Genomic DNA, 13,569 nt, shown 5'->3' with positions numbered 1-13,569 from the left:
CTTAGATTCGGGGAGGGAAGCGACCTGTGCTTTAAACGTTCTTCCGTTGCTATGCAACTGCGGCTACTTCCTTCCGCTTCCATCACTTGCGCTCTTAACTGCCTGTAGGTGGCGCTGCCTTCATGGAGTCTGAAGTGCGCATGCTCACCTTTGCGAACATCCTCCCGTCCATCCACGCTACAACTCCCGGCAGGCACTGGGCTGCTGCTGAGGCTGGCTCCAGGACGCGGGGCCCGGCGACGCACGTCATTAGACGTCGGCGCCGGCCCGAGGCGTGCTGGGAAGCGTAGTCCTTCCGGCCCTGAGGCGCGGGCAGAGAGGCGGGGCCCGGCGAAGCATGTTCCCTGTCGCCGGCGAGGAGGGCGACAGCGGCAGCAGCCCTGTTTTTGCCTGGAGTTGAGGATGCCTCAGGGAGGCGGCCCGCTGCCCCCGCCCAAGAGACCGAAGCTGACCTCCGCCACGGCGCCCCTCGGCTCGGTCCCGCGCAGAGCGATGTTGCTGGCGGCGCCCGGACCCAAGCGCCACACGGCGCCCGCCTCATCCGCCGGCTCCTCGGGGCTCGACAGCCAGCGACGCAGCCTGCCCATCTTCCAGGCGCGGGGGACTCTGCTCGGGCAGCTCCGGAGCTTAGACTGCGCCGTCCTCATCGGTGAGGGAAGGGTTAAAAAAAGAAGTAAACCGCCGTTATTCTCCCCCTCCTGTTTAAAGGGGGAGGGGTTTGTGGAGGCCACGCCCTTCCACGAGAGGGTGCGGGGAAAGGGGCTGAGGTAGCCCCGTCCTCTGGGGAATTATCTGGGACAAGCCCCTCCTTCTCCAGCGTGCAGGGGAGGGGCTTGTGGAACTCCGCCTTCTCTCCATGCTTGAGAGGCGGGGCTTAAGCAAGCACCTCCCTTTGTGATTATTGCAGGGAGTGGGGCTTGTGTGCCTCTCCCCCACCCCAGGTTGTTAGCGAAGGGTTATAGTAGCTCAGTGGTTAGAGCACCTGTCTTGCGTGCAGAAGGTCCCAGGTTCGAACCCCCAAGTTCAGGAACATCTGGAGGACAATCTGTTTTGCGGAACTGGGAGGGCGTTACTCCCTGTTCTTCAGTGGTGCTGAGGCTTAGCGATTCTCCCTCTCCTTCTTGCCTTCCGTGGGCCAATGTAGGGCCAGCTTGAAGTGACTAGCAGTGTCCTTATTCCGCTGGTGAGATGAATGGAAGAAAGCACACACCTGTCAGGCAGGAGACGTCCCATTGAACTTGTTGGGCTCTCTCTTGAGTAGATATAGATAGCTCCACTTGGCATTGACTGTGTGAATTTGGGAAGCCACTTGCTTTTGTTTTCCATTCGGCAGAATGCTGTAGACATGTAATTGGGAACTGACCTTGATGTATCTAACATGTGTCTCTGCCATGGACCACAGGCAATAACTTCCCAACGCCATTTGTTTAATGCTCTGCAGGGGAAACAGGCTCAGGCAAGACAACTCAGATCCCGCAGTACCTCTACGAAGGAGGGATTGGGCGCCAAGGCATCGTTGCTGTGACCCAACCTCGCCGTGTGGCTGCTATATCCTTGGCCACCAGAGTCTCAGACGAGAAGAAAACAGAGCTGGGGAAACTGGTATGATCCTGGTATTTTCCTGTGTGGAGCTGAAGGAATCATAGAGTTGGAAGGGACCATGAGAGTCATCTAGTCTAACACCCTGCATGCAAGAATCTTTTGCCCAATGTGAGGCTTGAACCCACAGCCCTCCGAGTAAGAGTCTCATGCTCTACCGACTGAGCTATCCAGCCTCAGAAGTTGAAAAAGTGACACCCTTCCCCACTTCCTCTCTCAGCTCTATGTACTTTTCAATTTATTTATTTATTATTAATTAATTGAATTTATATATTGCCTTTCTCCAAGTGCAGGACCCAATGTGGCTGATAACATAAATTAAACAATGCAATTTAAAACATGCAATAAATATTAATATTAATTTAAAAATTTAGTAACTTAAAACCACTGAAAAGCACAAAATACATACAACACCCACTATTGCAAACATCCTGCCACAATAGCCAGTTTAGTGGCCAAACGCCTGATGGAGCAAAAAATTTATATCGCCTTGTGTGTTTATGTATTATTACATTGGTGTTCCACTTTCCCATGAAGTATAGCCGGTGAAAAATATGTGCCACCTTCTTAATTCCGCACCCCCACCCCATAAATCCTACATTCAGGTTGGTTACACGGTACGCTTTGAGGACCTCACTTCTGAGGAGACGAAAATCAAGTTCCTGACCGATGGGATGCTGCTGCGAGAAGCCATTGGGGACCCGCTCATGGCCAAGTACAGCGTCGTCATTTTGGACGAAGCGCATGAGAGGACAGTCCACACAGATGTGCTGTTTGGAGTGGTGAAAGCAGCACAAAAGAGGCGGAAGGAACTGGGGAAGTCGCCACTGAAAGTAAGTGGTTACTGCTGTTTATATGAAACACCAGAGCAGTTTACAACAATTGCACATAAAACCATACAGTAAAAATTGTATGAAAAGTTAAAATCATACACCATCGTATGAAAAGTTAATCATACATCAATTAACTATTGTGGAAATGTGTATTTTCAGTTGCCCGCATAAGCCTGACAGAATAGAAAAGTTTTCAGCAGGTGTTAAAACGCTAAAGGCTGTGTTTCTTGTTGTCAAATTTGCCTCACCAGCTCAGGGAACAACCAGTGATGCTTCTGCAAATGATGTCAGTAATAGAGTTAAATTGCTGGAGGGCCTCGTATTGATCTCTTATACTATTCATCAAGCACAATTCTCAGTAACAAGGGTGGGTTGTTTGTTGTTTTCTTACAGATAATTATAATGTCAGCTACTATGGATGTCGACCTGTTTTCCCAGTACTTCAATGGCGCTCCTGTCCTTTACCTAGAAGGCAGGCAACATCCCATTCAGATCTTCTACGCTAAGCAATCTCAAAGCGATTACCTCCAAGCAGCTCTAGTGACAGTTTTCCAAATCCACCAGGTACCACATTAGTTTCAATATTTTTGAATATCTATGGTACAGAATTAACCACATTTTTTATCCTGACCTTTCTCAGGAACCATCGCGCAAACTTTGGTTCTAATATCTTAAAAGGTATTCAAATGAGTGCAGTTTTGAAAGGTTTGATATGCCATCTTTATTCAAAATGACATTCAAATGTATGCAAAATTTGGCTTTGATATATTAAGAGGTGTCGAGACACATAACGATTGGACAAGTTTACAAATCAGAGAGCAGATACAGTATTAATGTAGATCTTCATTTTTCTGTATGTGCATCCAATTTAAATAGAATGCTGCCTGCTAGTCCGATTATCCTCTTCTGACTGCTAAGTAGATTTCCAAGGGCTCAGGCAGAGCAAACTTAACCTGTTCTGCCACCTGCAACCTGATCATTTTAAAGGGCAATGCCAGGGATTCAACCTGGGACCTTTTGCCTGCACTGCAGGGGGTTGGACTAGATGATCATTGGGAACCCTTCCAACTCAACAATTCTATGAAGGCTTTTGCCCTACCATTAAGCTATGACCACTTTCCAATCATATGTGCCTGATTTCTTTAAAGGAAGCTCCTCCTCCTCAAGATATCCTGGTGTTTCTGACGGGTCAGGAAGAGATCGAAGCAATGACCAAAACCTGTCGGGACATTGCGAAGCATCTTCCTGACGGTTGCCCTCAGATGGTGGTGATGCCTCTCTATGCTTCTCTGCCTTATTCGCAACAGCTCCGGGTCTTCCAGACTGCACCCAAAGTAAGTAATTGATGGCTGAAGTGGTTTGATTACTTGGACGATTTCTTTTTTAAAAAACAACTACTAAACTGCTCAAGATGGACTGTTTCCCTGCAGCATCCAAAATAGACAAAAGGCCTGGTTCATAAAAACCCAAGAAGAGCCCTGCCGGATCAGGCCAAAGGGAGCCCATCTAGTCCAGTATCCTGTTCTCTCAGTGGCCAGCCAGATGTCTCTGTGAAGCCCACAAGCAGAACCTGAGTGCAACAGCACTCTCCCCACTTGGGATTTCCTGCAACTGGTATTCACTGGCTCCGACAGTGGAGGCCAAAAATCGTCATCATGGCCAGTGGCCACTGATAAGCTTATCTTCCATGAGTTAAGACTAATCCTCTTTTACAGCCACCCAGGTTGGTGGCGATCACTAGGTCTCCCCAGAGAGGTTTGTCTGGCGTCTTCATTATACATTTTTATACCCTACCCAGGATCCAAATCCTGTTCTGTTGATTCCTCCCTGGGTAGGCACGCTGTCTCTCTTGGCCCTGATGCCGTTCTGGGTCCCTCCCCAGGTTGTCCATGGGCAACTCCTCCCATCCCTCATCCTGCTCTAACCAGCCCCTCCAAGACATCTCCTTTGGGCTCATGACACCTTTCCCAGAAGGCTATTCCTGAGCTGGTGGATCCCACAGCCGAAAAGCCCTCATCCACAGTGGCGTAGCAAGCCCCAGACTGCACCCGGTGCGAAAAAAAATTGGCACCCCGTACAGACTGTGCATGTGCAGCATCCTGCGCATGCGCACTCCATACGGAATGCCGCACATGCGCAGTCCGTCCGTGCTGCTGTCATGTGCAGCAACCTTACGAGCGGCAACTGTCTGTAACGCTTTCATCTTTTCATTGTGAGGAGATGGCTTGAACTTTTTAAAAATAAACTTTTACGGCAAAGTATAAACTTAGAATGAACACTGATAAGGCTTTCTTCTTCTTCTTCTTCTTCTTCTTCTTCTTCTTCTTCTTCTTCTCTCCCAGGGTTATCGCAAAGTAGTTCTTTCTACCAACATTGCTGAGACCTCCATCACCATTGCAGGCATTAAATATGTTGTGGACACAGGCATGGTTAAAGCGAAGAAGTATAGTCCCGGTATGTGTGTATTGGACAGAGTCATGCCAGTTGAGAGACTAGCTGAGGTAGAGGGTCCTGGGAACACAGGAAGCTGGCTAGTTTTGAGTCAGACCATTGGTCAGTCTAGCTAAGAAGCGTCTAAACCAGGTGTGGGGAGCCTCTGGCCCTCCAGCGGTTGCTGATCTACAACTCCCATCATCCCTGGCCAGTCACCAATATCAGCTGACATCAGCTGACAACACATCATCAGCTGACATTACCCTGTTGAAAGGTGAGTGTGGTTTTGAAAAAATGGCCTCGCAGGCCATATTTGACCCTCGAGTCGGGCAAAGATCAGGCTATAGCTGGAGGTTCCCCACTCCTATTCTAGCCCAATGGAAGCTGGGCTAATTTTCTTCTGGCACAGCACCCCCTGCCTGCAGCATGAAGCGGTGTAAACACTCTCAGTTCCACTGTTTTACTCTCACCTCATTCTGCTGCATATGTGCACCAGGCCAGATGTCAAACAAACTGAGCAACAAAACTGGAAAACTGTTGATTGCTCCTAAGTATACATAAGTCAAGTTAAATCCTTGAGAGACGTATCTGTTCAGTAATGGCTGTTGGTCTCTCCTGTAAGGGAGTTCCCGTTTCGTAGAATTCTAGAGTTGGAAAGGAAGTTCAGCTCCAAAGTCCAACTTCCTATCAATGCAACAAAACCTCCAGCATCCCAGATTGGTGGTGAGGCAGCCTCTGCTTAGACACTCCTGAAGTCCACCACCTTCTAAGGCATACTTTGCCATAGTCAAAGGCTCTGGCTGGTGCTTATTTATTTATTATATTTCAGAAGATATACACACCACTTCACTTAAAAAAAACACCTCAAAGTTGTTTACGTAGAGAGTAAAACAATAAAAGTATCGATAAAGACAGTTAAAAACAACTCTTTAAAACATTTAAAAAAACTAAAATCAGCAATAAACTAAAAACAGATTAAAATACACAATAATAATAGACTTGTCCAAACAAAAATCTTTTTAGTGGGCTCAGCAAAGAGAACAGTGAAACTGATGTCAATAGGCTGGGAGTTCCAAAGTGTAGGTGCTGCCACGCTTACAGATTGATTTCTTACAAATGCATAATAGATATTTTGCGGTGCTTGTAATAGTGCCAGTTCTGTTTAGTCAAAACCACCTTGTGATTTTAGTCTATTGGTTTGGTTCCTTTCCTCTGGAGCCACAGAAAGCCAAATTTGCTCCATGAGAAATATCTGGTTAATGGTGGGTGTTTTCTGCTCCTCCCAGAAAGTGGTTTGGAAGTGCTGGCGGTCCAGCGGGTGTCAAAGGCCCAGGCTTGGCAGCGGTCAGGCCGGGCCGGGCGAGAAGACAGCGGGCTTTGCTACCGCCTTTACACCGAAGATGAGTTTGAGAAGTTTGACAAAATGACAATACCAGAGATCCAAAGGTGAGGCTGCCCTTCCCGTGGAGAAGTGTTCACTGCTCTGTGCAGTAAATTTCAAATTGAGTGAAGAAGTTCTCCCTCTTCTGGTCCATCCTAAATCTCCTTCAAAACAGTTGCTTTGGATCATATCAAGGTTCATAAGAGAGGAAATTGGGTGGGGAACTTTGAGCCCACAGGGCAATCTTGGACTCCAAGGGGCTCCCACTCGGCCCATGAGATTGTTTCCCCGAAGGCACACCCATCTGCCAATCAGCTGCCACCACTGGGTGATGTCAGCTGCTCCAGGGGCAGGCAAGATTGAGTCCTGTTGGGTATCACAGAATCACAGCAGAGGAGATGTGGGAGCGTTCAATTATATATATATGGGAGGCCACAAAAAAAGAATTTGCATCACAGCGAGGGACTTAAGGAAGCTGTCAGTAAAAGGAAATATGAAACTCATTTAAAAAATAATAATTTATACAAATATTTATTTGCCGCTGTATAATAAAAGTGTATCACCACGGTTCATTACAACATAAAAACATAAAACCAGACTTTAAAATTATATTTAAAAACAAGGTGTTTGAGGCTTAGAAGGAGCCACTAAGTGCAATTTGGGTAGGGTGGGCTCACTTGTTTCAGCAAAAGTTCAGGCTGTGAGATGGCTCTCCTTCCACAGGTGTAACCTAGCTGGTGTGATGCTCCACCTCCTGGCTCTGAGAATCCCGAACGTCCTCACCTTTGACTTCATGTCAAAACCATCTCCAGGTAACTCAAGCTGTCCAATGTTATTCTATCTATACCAGGGGTTGGCAAGGTTTACCGGCCATGGGCCAGATCACTCCCACAGAGATCGTCCATGGGCCGGACTGGCGGAGCGCGATGCTGGAAATTGCGTCTGCGCATGTCCACGGCACCGGAAATCGCGTCTGCACATGCCCAGATGCAGGCGCCTGCACAGAAGCTTTTCTGCGCCTGGATATGCGCAGATGCAATTTCCGGCGCCACTCAGTGAGTCCCCGCGCCATGCTGCGCTGGTTTAGCACAGCGCGGGGGGGACTTGCCGAGCAGGCGGCTCAGTTCAGGGGCTGCTCGTGGGCCGGTAAAACGGTCTTTGTGGGCCGCATACAGTTGCTGACCCCTGATCTATACAATCAGCAAGTCAGTTACACAAAGTCTAGAGCTAATGTGAGAAAGGTGCCTGCTTCTAGTGGCTAATCGTATGTAGTAATTATCTATATACTGCTGTCGGATTGCTGTGCACGTTGAGCTGGGTTCCCTCGCACAGGTGGGGATAGGGTTCTTGTGCCTGGGTCCTGCTTGTGAGTTTCCCACAGGCATCTGGTTGGCCTCTGTGAGAACAAGATGCTAGACAGGGTGGGCCATTGGCCTGATCCAGCAGGCTCCTCTTATGTTCTTATGCAACTTTCTGACACCTGTGGCTTGTGACCAGCTGTGTGAGCCTCAGCCCCGTCTCCTTCGTCTTGACAGAAGCGCTCCAGGCGGCCGTTGAGCAACTGGCCCTCCTTGGCGCAGTGGAAAGGAAAGACGACCAGCTGATCCTCACCCCACTGGGAAGGAAGATGGCTGCGTTTCCTCTGGAGCCCAAGTTCTCCAAAGTAAGAAAGTCACCTGTTTTGTTTCCCTCGAGACAAACTAGATCCTTGTGCTTGCTTCTGTTTTCTTCAACTTCACTAGCAAAACAGAAGAAAAGCACAGCCACGTCTTCCTGTTTTGCTTTTCTGCCTTCTTTACAATCGAGAAAGTGTTAACTGACTTTGGTTCTGCTCCCCCAGCGAGTCCAGTACTATGTGGAAAGGAAGGAGTTGGCGTTTTTGCCCAGCTATCCAGCCTGGGAGGTAGGGTAGGTGCCACTTCTGAGCTGGCACTCTGCACCATTGCCAGATGTACATGTAGCAAATCTGTAGCTGTGCTAGGATTTCATCTCCTGGAAACCCCTTCTGAACTCCACAGGCCACAATACCTGCCTAGCATTGCTCAGTCTTAGCTGTCACAGAGGTGATGACCCTGCTGTGTCTGGGCTCTTCCATGTTAGGCTGCCATGATGGAAGAATTCCCAGCACATAGGAAAACAGCGTATCAGGAAGAAGTCCGCTCATCTATGTGCAGAAACGTACTGTATTCTTTAAATAGAAAGGAGCATTGTGTCATGCTAGTCTGCACCTGCAATCTGAAATGGTCTAGGCCAGTCACAAGTTTATCACTTCCACGATGTTGCTCTTCCCATACCTGACCTATAACCTTCCAGTTTGGCATCCTATCCATTACTCCTTGCCTGGTGTTTGGCTCGCTTGCTGAATCTCATCGTTTTTAAAAGCAACCCCTTTCTACCTGTGTTTGGCAGACCATCCTGATGGCCCCCAAGTTCCACTGCACAGAGGAGATCCTCACCATTGTCTCCCTGCTCTCCGTGGACAGTGTCCTCTACAACCCCCCTTCGCGGCGGGATGAAGTACAAGCCGTCCGGAAGAAGTTCATCTCAAGTGAAGGGGATCACATCACACTGCTGAACATCTACCGAGCTTTCAAAAACATCAGTGGCAATCGGGTAAGTGCTCAGGGCAGGTTTGATTGGGCAGGTTTTGGGTGCTCCTCCTTAAAACCCCATCTTCTGTAACACTCTTAATTTGCAGGGGGCTTCCTGACCTCTGTTCTGACAAGGATGCTTTGATACTTAATTCCTACGTGTTCAGAACAGTCACTTTAAACAGAACATTTTGAAAAAAGAAATCAGTTAAGAGTCACCGATGTTTCCCTTTATACATGTAATGGCAGGCATTAAGTAACGACAGATGCCATTAAGTAATTAGTTGATGTTGTTGAACTCGTAAAAGTGCTTAAAGTTTTATAAGCACTGTACAGATATTAAAGAATAAGATTGTGAGCCTGCAGGCAGGGACAGCACAAAAGGAAAAAGAAATGGGGAGGGAAGAGGAGAACAAGCGAGTTCAGAAAGTCAGAGCAAAGTACTCTTTTCTCTCAAGGATCCTGCAACTATGTATATTTTTTAAATCAATATTACCTCTGAGCATGCATCTCCTTCAGTATGAGGTAGCCAACGTTCAGCCTTTGCTATCTGTGGCTAGGTGTCAAGTGCAGGCAAACATTAATTTCCTTTCTTTTTTAAAGTATTATTATTTAATGACTTATCTCTGGCTTGTTACTGGAATTTGTTGATGGGGAAGCACCACTCCATGTTCTTAATGCTACTACTAGTGTACACATCTACATCTGTCTGTCAATAGGTAGATACAATGTGTGTTCGTTCGTGTATGAAAATTGCAAGGTGAGGTATATGGAGCTAATGCCTAACCTGAGCAGTTAGCCTTCTAATTTCTCCTCTCGCACTTTCTCCCTTTTCCTCAGGAATGGTGCAAAGAAAACTTTGTCAACAGCAGGAATATGATGCTGGTCTCAGACGTCAGAGCTCAGCTCAGGGACATTTGTATCAAGGTAACTATAGGGAGGCTTCAAAATGGTTCAGCATGTGCCGTTTTTAATGAGACCCAAGTTGTTATTTTAGATGCCAGCCAGGGGTGGTACATAAAGGGGAGGGAAGCAATAAAAGTGCAAGGAGAACAAAAGAAGAAGCAACTCTTCCAGTTAGTATTGAAACAAAAATCTGAATCATACAAGCATAATAGTCCTTGACAGGCTTTGCCAACCGGTGTTTTCATCTAGAACTCCCATCAGCCACAGCAGCATGGCACAACTCAAAAACCTAACCGAAATAAAAGCGATCTGGCAGCCTTGCTTCAGGCAGTGGTGGAACCCAGAAAGGGATCTCACACAGGAGGAAACACAGGGGAAGGTGCCGTGGGCTATGCAGGTTTGCAGTTCAAACTTGTGCTGGTAAAAGTAATTATAGGATGCTGTTCAATTTGCCAGGCAGCGATTGAATCTGTGAAGATGGTGGTGCGTCCCCCTGTTCATTACAAAGTGCCTGGAAGGGATGGTTTTTGGACTCTGTGCTGAACAATGGTGTCCTCAAAAGTCCTCATCCTGTTGTTGTTTTTGTGTTTTGCTCTTCACCGTCCAGCTTTCAATACCGCTGGAGTCCTCCCGATCCGACACAGGGAATATCCGCCGCTGCCTGGCGCACAGCCTCTTCATGAACACGGCCGAGCTGCAGGCAGATGGCACCTACGCCACGACCGACACACACCAGCTGGTGGCCATCCACCCCTCGTCCGTCCTCTTCCACTGCAAGCCGGCCTGCGTCACCTACAACGAGCTGCTCCACACCAACAAGTGCTACATGAGGGACCTTTGCGTGGTTGATGCCGACTGGCTTTACGACGCAGCGCCCGAATACTTCCGCCGGAAGCTCAGAGCAGCCAAGAACTGACCCAGGGACAAGGGAAGGAAAACATACCCACCGAACCCTCATTGGCCTGAGCAGCCAACTCCAGAGCCACATGCCAGTGGCAGATGCCACCAGGCCGCATTTTCGCATGCACACCTGTATCGGACGCATGCACGCACAGGCACGCAACCCTCCCTCCTCGGTTGAACAGTGCAGATCACTTTGGGAGGAGGGGTTCCTGTTTCCTCCCTGCTCATTAGATGATCAACTCAGCAATTGGGTGGAGTGATTTAAACCTCTCTGCCCACTCCCAGCATTGCGTCTACTTTTATTTTTATTTCTCTTCTTGCTGTATTGCCAAAACTGGTGGGGTCCTAAGCAGGATGGGAAGAAAATGGACTGAGAGCTGTGGGTTAGCCACCCTGGCCAAAGAATTTGGGGAAGTGGGATTTTTTTTTGGGGGGGGGAACTGAATGCAATGGGATTCGAGACTTTCCCCACTGATCAGAGAATGGCTTCCCAAGCGGCTGGACCTCGCGCATCTGCATCCACTTGTGAGCAAGTGCTTCCTGTAAAGTCTCTTTCAAAAGGAGCCTTGCGGGGGTACATTGTGCCAACCGCATCTGCATCTGTGCAGCAGCAACAACTGGGTGACTGAAGTTTCATTCCAAACAATCCTTCTGTTAATTGTGCCAAAATGTATGTCTTAGGGCATCCGTGTCCTCTTATCTGAGGGAGGACAGAAGAGTATGGAGCTCAGTAAATTGGAAAAGAGGTGTGTACCCAAAGAAAGCAGTTCTATTTATTTCAAAATGGCCTTGAAACAGACTTTGTCAACCCTGTGGTTTTGCATTTTTGTGTCACAGTAACATGAATTGTTTTGCAAGGGGAGAGCAGTCTTTCAAAGCACACTACTTTTTAGGTAAAGGTAAAGGGACCCCTGACCATTAGATCTAGTCATGTCCAACTCTGGGGCTGCAGCGCTCATCTCACGTTACTGGCCAAGGGAGCTGGCATACAGTTTCCGGGTCATGTGGCCAGCATGACAAAGCCGCTTCTGGCGAACCAGAGCAGCACATGGAAATGCTGTTTACCTTCCCACTGGAGCGGCACCTATTTATCTACTTGCACTTTTGGCGTGCTTTCGAACTGCTAGGTGGGCAGGAGCTGGGACCGAGCAACAGGAGCTCACCCCATCGCGGGGATTTGAACCGCCGGCCTTCTGATCAGCAAGCCCTGGGCTCTGTGGTTTAACCCACAGCGCCACCCATGTCCCTACTTTTTAGGTATGAGACGCTAATTTTTCTCTTTCGCTCATTCACCATTGCTCATCTTGGGTGGAGAATCTTCTCCAGTCTGAGGGACGTGTCCCGCCCTGGGCAAACCTGCAGGGTCAGAGGCAAGCAACAGCTGGGATTCCTACCTTTGTGCAGCAGGCTATTTTCCAGCCTTGCGAAATCCAGGCACAGAAACACCCCTACATCAGGGAAAGGAAAAGGTCAGGGACACATCCTAGCCAGGCGAAAGGAGTGAGGAGGGGGCAGTGGAAGGCCAAAGAGGGGCATGGCCTAGTGAGAATCCCAAGAGCCAGAGAGAAATATGAAAGACTTAATTTGCCCTCTTCCGGGCCTGAAGTCCCCCACTTCTGGTTTAGCTTGGAAGTCCACTTTGCGCACTTTTGCCCCATGGTAGGTAGCTCTAGTTGTTCCGTGCTTAGTTTCAGGGAGGAGAAAGATAACAGCTACTCAAAACTGGCAGCATCACCCTCTGAACCAGTGTTTTTCAACCTTTTTTGGGCAAAGGCACACTTGTTTCATGAAAAAAATCACGAGGCACACCACCATTAGAAAATGTAATTTTTTTTAACTCTGTGCCTATATTGACTATATATAAAGTAATTCTCTTGAATAGGAATCAAATAAACACAATTTTTCCCACGGCACACCAGGCAACATCTCGCGGCACACTAGTGTGCCGCGGAACAGTGGTTGAAAAACACTGCTCTGAACTACAAGCCCCTAACCCTTGATTGATAGCAACTTTTGCCATGCTGGTGAACCTCTAGCTGTTTCGAACTACAACTCCCATCAGCCCCCAGCCATTTGCCAATCAGAGGAGATAATCCCGTGGTTGTCATAAGGACTAGGAAGTGCACCATCCTGAAACTCCACATCTTGCTTGTGTTGTTGACAGCCGCAATGAACACATTAAGAGTTACAGAGCAGTGGGGGTGGGGGGAGAGAACCTCTTATTGTGAGAACAAGGGAGATACCAACACAGTCTATTTTGCCAGTAGGTTGGCTCCTCTGGGGAAAAGCACCTGAACTGCATAATAGAGAAGGAAGACGTCCCTCTGGGGGAAGGCTGGAGACCTGCCAAAAAGCCACTAGATAGCTGACAAAGACAGAAAACTGTTCTTTCCCAATTCATTTCAGCAGCGCTCCCCACACTTGAGTACAAAAGGTGAGACCAGTCATCCAGTTAATGACCCGCCTGGTCACCATCAGGGACAAGAAATCCCATGAAGGCAAGTGAGCTTCTGGTAGAAAAGAGGCTGATTCTGATTCCTCCATTCCTTCACCAGCCTGCTTGGCAAAAAAAGCAGCTAAAAAAAAATTAAACACCTGAATTCATGGTGATTTCAGATAAGGGGACTAACTCTGCCACCACTTCTGTGGTCAACATGGAAATGTAGGGCACTAACCACTTAGAAGGCTCATTATATGAAGGCTAGTAATGTTTGCCAGCTTGTTTAGAAAGCTGGCTTAGATGAATTCCCCAAAGTGGGGTGTATCAATAACTCTTACCCTTTATGGAAAATCCACTTCTAAAGACAAGGTGCTAGCTAGGCAGAAAGACCAGGAGGGCTGTTGACTTCATGCCTTGATTATGAGCTACACCTGTAGAAGTGATTGGCTGGACCAGAGTGGGACATGTAGAAAGTCCAGGATT

The 13,569-nt window shown here is 48.1% G+C and overlaps 1 protein-coding gene across 1 annotated transcript; it reads left to right on the top strand.

Annotated features, from left to right (window-relative positions):
* Nucleotides 1–325: 325 nt before the first annotated feature.
* DHX33 (DEAH-box helicase 33) lies at nucleotides 326–11,461 on the top strand. Its single transcript, XM_033171787.1, has 12 exons — nucleotides 326–649; nucleotides 1,442–1,602; nucleotides 2,205–2,432; nucleotides 2,826–2,996; nucleotides 3,581–3,766; nucleotides 4,775–4,886; nucleotides 6,152–6,311; nucleotides 6,970–7,058; nucleotides 7,782–7,909; nucleotides 8,656–8,859; nucleotides 9,678–9,764; nucleotides 10,351–11,461. Exons 1-12 carry the CDS (start codon nucleotides 403–405, stop codon nucleotides 10,657–10,659), a joined length of 2,082 nt encoding a protein of 693 aa, XP_033027678.1. The 5' UTR covers nucleotides 326–402; the 3' UTR covers nucleotides 10,660–11,461.
* Nucleotides 11,462–13,569: the final 2,108 nt, after the last annotated feature.

This window comes from Lacerta agilis, chromosome 15 (genome assembly GCF_009819535.1).
Source record: "Lacerta agilis isolate rLacAgi1 chromosome 15, rLacAgi1.pri, whole genome shotgun sequence".
Taxonomy (NCBI): domain Eukaryota; kingdom Metazoa; phylum Chordata; class Lepidosauria; order Squamata; family Lacertidae; genus Lacerta; species Lacerta agilis.
Note: the sequence above shows the minus strand (reverse complement) of the source record. Positions and strands in the feature narration are given on the sequence as shown.

Bases quoted from the DNA above. Each gene is read 5' to 3' on its own strand.
- DHX33 (XM_033171787.1), top strand. From the start codon at position 403: ATGCCTCAGGGAGGCGGCCCGCTGCCCCCGCCCAAGAGACCGAAGCTG. The intron at 2,433-2,825 runs GTAAGTGGTTAC...GTTTTCTTACAG, and splicing joins TGGGGAAGTCGCCACTGAAA to ATAATTATAATGTCAGCTAC. The intron at 4,887-6,151 runs GTATGTGTGTAT...TGCTCCTCCCAG, and splicing joins AGCGAAGAAGTATAGTCCCG to AAAGTGGTTTGGAAGTGCTG.